Raw genomic sequence first — 6,018 nt, forward strand, 5'->3', positions numbered from 1 at the left:
CAACACTGAATTTTGTGGTATCAACAGCAGTTGTATGTAGTGCCATTTCACTGTAGCCTATTTTATTGCCATATTGGCCCAGCTGTATCTTTTTATATTATATTTTATATTATATATATATATTGGTATTTTTGGGGCTTTAAGCTCCACAAAGTGTAGTGCCAAACATTTCTTAGTAGGACCACAATTAATTGGGAAAGATAAACTATTACAGGTGGGTGAAAAAAAAAATCTAAAAAAAGTATAGCACTGCTGCTTTTTTTGTGGAAATATATCTATACACGAAAGCAAAGTATCAATTTTTTTGTTTTTATCATGTAACTTATTAATGTTGCAAATAAAAATTAAGTTCTTGGTAGCCTACTACAACAATAAAATCAATTGCTCTTTCTGTTAGATACATTTTGCTGCAATAAAAATGATTTAAAATTATTATTTTTTTTTTTAAAACTTTATCTTGTTAGATTAAAAGGATGTTGACATTTTTTTCTTCTTGGGGACATAATTTACAGCTAAAAGAAAAGGTAATAAATTGCAAGATATTTATCTCAATACTCAGCATATCACTTTTTTTTTTTCTTTTTTTAGATTGCAATAATATTGTATAGTATCCTGATAATAACCGATTATGAAGCCTTTGATGATCCCCACCTCTACAAAAGTCTACCTTTATTTTCGTTTATTTGAGCTCTGAGATTTCACCAAACTGTAAAAAAAACACCTGCATTTCTTCTCCTAATCTACTGAAAATAAAGTGCCCAAAAACAACTTAAAGCTGCAATCAGTTCTACTCTATAATGAAGTCCCCACAGGAAGAGTTGAGCTAACAGGAGCCAAAAACTAACACAAAAATATTTTTGTTATTTAAAAGATAAATCAGGACATATTGATGCTGAACAGGACACATTTAAACAGTAAATGCTGACTGTGAAGAGTCTCTATGGTTTGTGTAATGTATCCTAAAACCTGCATTGTCATACACAGTCATGCCTAAACAGTTAAGCACATCTGACACTCCATACTAATCTAAACAAAAATCAGAGTGTCTGACGGTGCTGCAGCGATCGGTCGATCAACAGAAAATGACTTGGCAATAATTTTGATAATTGAAAAAACATTGTAGTCATTTTTTAAGCAAAAAAAAGCAAATTGACTACATATATCATTTAAAGACATCACACAGGGCTCTCAAAAATTGCACAAGGCATTTTAACTACTTTGACTTTTTACTGACAAAATGTTTGACTGAAAAAATAATAGGCAGATTAATCGATAATGAAAATAGTTGTTAGTTGCAGCCCTAGTGTCAAGCTAGGAATAGCCTTGTAGCAGTATCAACCTTCAGTCAGTACAGTCAGTGTTAAAAATTTTAGCTCTGATGCCCATAAATGCAGCTTACAACATTAATGACCTCTGTTTACTTGTCTCACATAGGAGCTGAGGCCTCGATGCTGAACCTACTGAAAGAGGAAAGAAACAGGATGAAACTGACTCATCGTCAAAAAAAAAAAGGCCAGACAAGTGAAACGGAAAGATGAAGGGTCAAGAGACAGAGGATATGCCATATTTTATCCATTCCTAAAAGAGAACCTTGGGTGTGACAGTGGCCGTATCTGAACATGTACTGTATTTATGAGTCGTGACTCGTGTTTTCCACTCACCTACCCTTTACCCCTTTTACCTCTCCAGCTCTGCATTCTTCTAAATCCTTCATTCTCCACTGCTTCTAGACTCTGCTTCATCTCCATTCAACCCTCTGACTCAGCATCGCACTCACAGCTAACTCCTCCGTCCTTATGCCCGCCAGGGAGCCCACCAGCCTCACTAAAAGCCTGCTGTGTGAAGGCCCCTGGGGGTCACAACTCACTTGCTCATCACTGCCAGACACTGAGCTCAAGTTACAGTATGCGTCAACCACATCAGGGAAACAAATCTGAGCAAAGGGACATAGCATGTTAGCTTGTTGCAGCTTTAGATGAAATTCTTGGTGGTGGTGTTCAGAAGTGGTACATTAATTCACATTACACATGTTGGGTCTGGTCATTCATTTGAGGATGCAAGAAATCTGCATCATGTAACCACCTTGAGTTTCAATTCATCTTTTTGTCTAAACTGAAACTGTCTTATCCATTTCTTTAATTGTTTACACTGTAATCACTTCAAATGCACTATTGGTATCTTACATTTGTTTTGACACAGTTAGATGCAAAACCAGAGCATCATAGGAGTGTGGAAAATCTGTAATTACGACTATTCAAAAATTGGTGGATACTAAGAGGAAATTGATAAACTGCACAGTTGTAAAATACCTGCAACTTAGTATCTGAGTCTTAAATTGGCAATGACAGAAAACAAATTTCTAATACTTCAAAGTTTTCTGCCACTACAAAGAGAGACATAAATGGGATGCTTTCTTATAACAAACGCACAATTTCCACACTCTTACAGTCTTGCTGAGGACTGCATATCAGTGCAGACAATTTTAATCGGTTCAAATGGAGACTTGGGAGTCAAATTTCAGCATGCCTTGAAGAGGGATTTCAGACTGTTTTTACTTTCTGTCTGGATCAGTGTGATACATTGGCAAAAATGTCACATTCCAGCCTTTCTGAGATATAGCAAAGAGTGCAGACAAGGACTCACACAAACACACACACACACACACACACACAGAAAAAGAGAGAGAGAGAGCATGAAGCAGGAGAGAGAATGGGGAGGAAAATAATGAAAATGCATTAAAAAGAGATAGTGTGTGAGAGAGTGTGTCTGTATGTATGAAGGAGGACAGAAAGAGAGACAGTGTAGGATGGAGAGAACGCAAAGGGGTACAACAATGAGTCTCTGCTAACCCCTCCCCCATCCCATCCAGTGCTACAGTAGTCTACAGTCCTGACAATGGGTCTGCCTCAACACAGTCTCTCTCAGCTGCACAACAATATAAACTCCAACAAACCACAGGAATGCCCTGCAAATATCCTACTGTCACTGGGATGACAGTCAGAAGTGTCTGCCTCTTGTGATCCAAGAATAGACCACAAGGCTGTCAAAAAGAAACACACAGCCCTGAGCCACATACATGTTTCTAGGGATTTTAGGATGTTTCTTCCATTTTAGAATGTATAAAAGATTTTAGGACATTGCTAGGATTTTAAGACATTTCTAGGACTTAAGGACATTTCTAGGACTTAAGGACATTTCTTCCATTTTAGGATGTTTCTAAGATTTTGGGACATTTATAGGATTTTAGGATGTTTTGGGGATTTTAGGACACTTTTAGGATTTTAAGACATTTCTACGATTTCAGGACATTTCTAGGACTTTAGGATGGTTTTTGCATTTTAAGAGGTTTTATGGATTTTAGGAGGTTTCTAGGACTTTAGGACATTTCTGAGATTTTAGGACATTTCTAGGATTTTTAGATGTTTGGATGTTTAGGGGATGTTTCTAGGATTGTAGGACAATTCTAAGATTTCAGGACGTTTCAAGGATTTTAAGACATTATGGGCTTACCTAGAACCTCTGAAAGGGGTGCAGGGATCCTCCACTGGCACATTTCTTTTTATAAACAAGGCCTATTATATTGCTGTTTTATGCACTCTGTTACCTTATGTATACTAAAAGTTCAAATACAATTCCCTTTGTAAATCACTTTACTTTTATTGTGAATTAGAAAATGATTGGGGGGCCACTCGGCATCCTATCGGGGGACAGATTTGGCTCGCGAGCTTTATGTTGAGTATCACTGCCTCAAGGTAATGGCAGCTCGTTTGAAATACCTTATATCTGCAAAAATTGGTCGCATCTAAACCAACCACTTGGCAGACAGCATAAAATCCCCATTACTGCCCTCTCCCTCCCGGTCCACTGGGTAAACTGGTGAAAAATAATTCATGAATAGACCGAGGGGATAACTGCTGCAGTGACACTGCGATACTCTTACGACGACTGGTCAAGATCTCTCACCTTGAAATTGCTGGAGTTCACCCATCCCGTCAGCTCGTCTATGGTCTTATCCAGCCGGGGTTTGTCCTGCTCCACGTCCGGGGAGCGCTGCGGGTCATTCAGGTAATCAATGAGGTCCTGACCGACCTGCAACCTGCGGGTAACATCTTTCTGCAATACCTGCTGGTAAAAATAGTCCATGTTGTCATGTTCCTCCATTGGGCACTCACTGCCGTGTGGCCAGCCCCTGAAGCCGGCCGATGACAGGAGACAGTGGTAGGTAGGACGGTGTGTAAAAGACCGAAAACGGTTTTAATTGTTGTCCCGCGGAGGGGCAGAGAGACTGTGCGGTCTGGATTTCGTCTAACTGATCTTTGGGCATCAACATGCAATCCTTTGTTAAAAAAAATACACATTAATTGAACACAAAAATCACCCCTCTGCCCAAAATCAAAAGCTCAACTTTCTACGACAAAGACGTGACGTTAGCTCGCTAGCTTCCTTCCTAAACGCGAGTTAGCTAACTTAAAACTTCGAGAAAGTTCGGAAAAGGTGTAATTATACAGGACCCCGGCAGCTTTCTTCAAGATATCCACATTAAAACAAGACAGCAACCCCGGTCGGCTTATTGTTATGCTAACAAAAATAGCACCTAGCTAGTTAGCACATCGACCCAAACAAGGATAGACCGCTTCCCATCAGCTAGCTCAGCTAGCTAACGTTAGTTATCCGCAGGCCCGACGCCTGTCTCCACTCAGCGGCTCTACTCCATCACCGCCGGCTGAAACTCTGCTCAGCTCCCCGCTGTCTGCTCCTTCTGCCGCAAAGTTGCACCAAACCTCCACAAAAAGGGCTCAGCTCCGGTCCCGCGGTAACTCTGTAATCCAGCAATAATCGCCGCTACCGCTAAACGCGTTAAGGGACGCTGAAAGGTTGCGCGCCGCCGGGGTCTGCAATTCACCAGGAGGAGCAACCAGCAACCAGCAACTGATCAACGATCAGGCCGACGGGTCCTTGGGCACCGCACAGCTAGCCAGCACACTGCCTGATGTAAAATAATAAATAATCACGTGTACAAGGGCCGAACTTGTGGAATAAATACACTAAATAAAATTCTGTTTTCGTCAAATGTTAAGACTGGATCACTTCTGTTTCTGTAATAGAGCCATGAATCAAACAAACTGCAGTTTGTGTGGGTGTGTCTGCAGTCTGCACGGCTCTTGGGTGACATCTAGAGGTTTAGCTGCAGTGTGAACAGTATTCTGTTTGCCGCAGTTTACTATAAAGTAACCTCAAGATTAGTGGTTCCCAACCTTTTCCCTTAACCCTTCAAAAATCTAAGCAAATTGACTTGATTTATTCCAAATTTCTGTTTGTAGTGTGTCACTATACACAATCATAATGTAGCACTGTTGCACTGCCTGTTGTTTGTCATTGCTGTTTACAGGGGTTACATTTTATTTGTTTAATTACTTTTTTTCTGTAAATGATAAGAAAATTTGCAAATCTTTGATTTAATGTATGTGGGTGTATGAATATATGTTAAATTAATTAAAGTATAGGTTAAGTTCTTCTCACTCCTTTTTGAATATGTAAACCAAATCATCTTGTGTTTGACCATTTCTTTTGCTTTGTTTTTATTGTTAATATTACTATTTCCTTTTTCCATGTTCATTTAAAAAAAAAAAAATCGAATCAAATCATTATCATTATGCTCAATTATGTTTTTGGTCGGCCATTAGCAATCCACAGCCACTAACCATCCGCACTCTCCACCTTAATCTATCTCAGGATGCAATCACCCAGTGTAATACTGTGTAAGCCTACTGTGCAATATTGTATATATGCTGTATGTTTGTTCAATTCAGGTTAAACTTTTCTATATCTATGTTCTCTTTCTCTTTATTTTTTTTTGTATTTTATATTCCTCTTTTAAAAATATTTTAATTATATGTTTAATGCAGCGCTGAGCTGCAGTAACGTGAAATTTCCTGGTGTGTGGCTCAATAAAGGCCATATTAAAAAACGTGGATAAGGCAATAAGAAAACCAGGAAATAAAATGAAAAAAATGCCAA

The 6,018-nt window shown here is 39.1% G+C and overlaps 1 protein-coding gene across 15 annotated transcripts in view; it reads right to left on the minus strand.

The window, feature by feature from the left end:
* Nucleotides 1-5,053, minus strand: part of clasp2 (cytoplasmic linker associated protein 2) — an 83,279-nt gene extending 78,226 nt beyond the window's left edge. For 7 of the 15 annotated variants that reach the window (XM_042505936.1, XM_042505940.1, XM_042505937.1 and 4 more), the window contains exon 1: nucleotides 3,964-5,051. In XM_042505936.1, coding sequence (XP_042361870.1) covers nucleotides 3,964-4,161 — 198 coding nt within the window. In that variant the 5' untranslated portion in view covers nucleotides 4,162-5,051. Of the gene's footprint in view, nucleotides 1-3,963 lie in introns of all 15 variants that reach the window. The other 8 variants (XM_042505944.1, XM_042505947.1, XM_042505949.1 and 5 more) reach the window with 3 other exon arrangements.
* Nucleotides 5,054-6,018: the final 965 nt, after the last annotated feature.

The sequence above is a fragment of the Plectropomus leopardus genome, chromosome 18 (assembly GCF_008729295.1).
Source record: "Plectropomus leopardus isolate mb chromosome 18, YSFRI_Pleo_2.0, whole genome shotgun sequence".
Lineage (NCBI taxonomy): Eukaryota > Metazoa > Chordata > Actinopteri > Perciformes > Serranidae > Plectropomus > Plectropomus leopardus.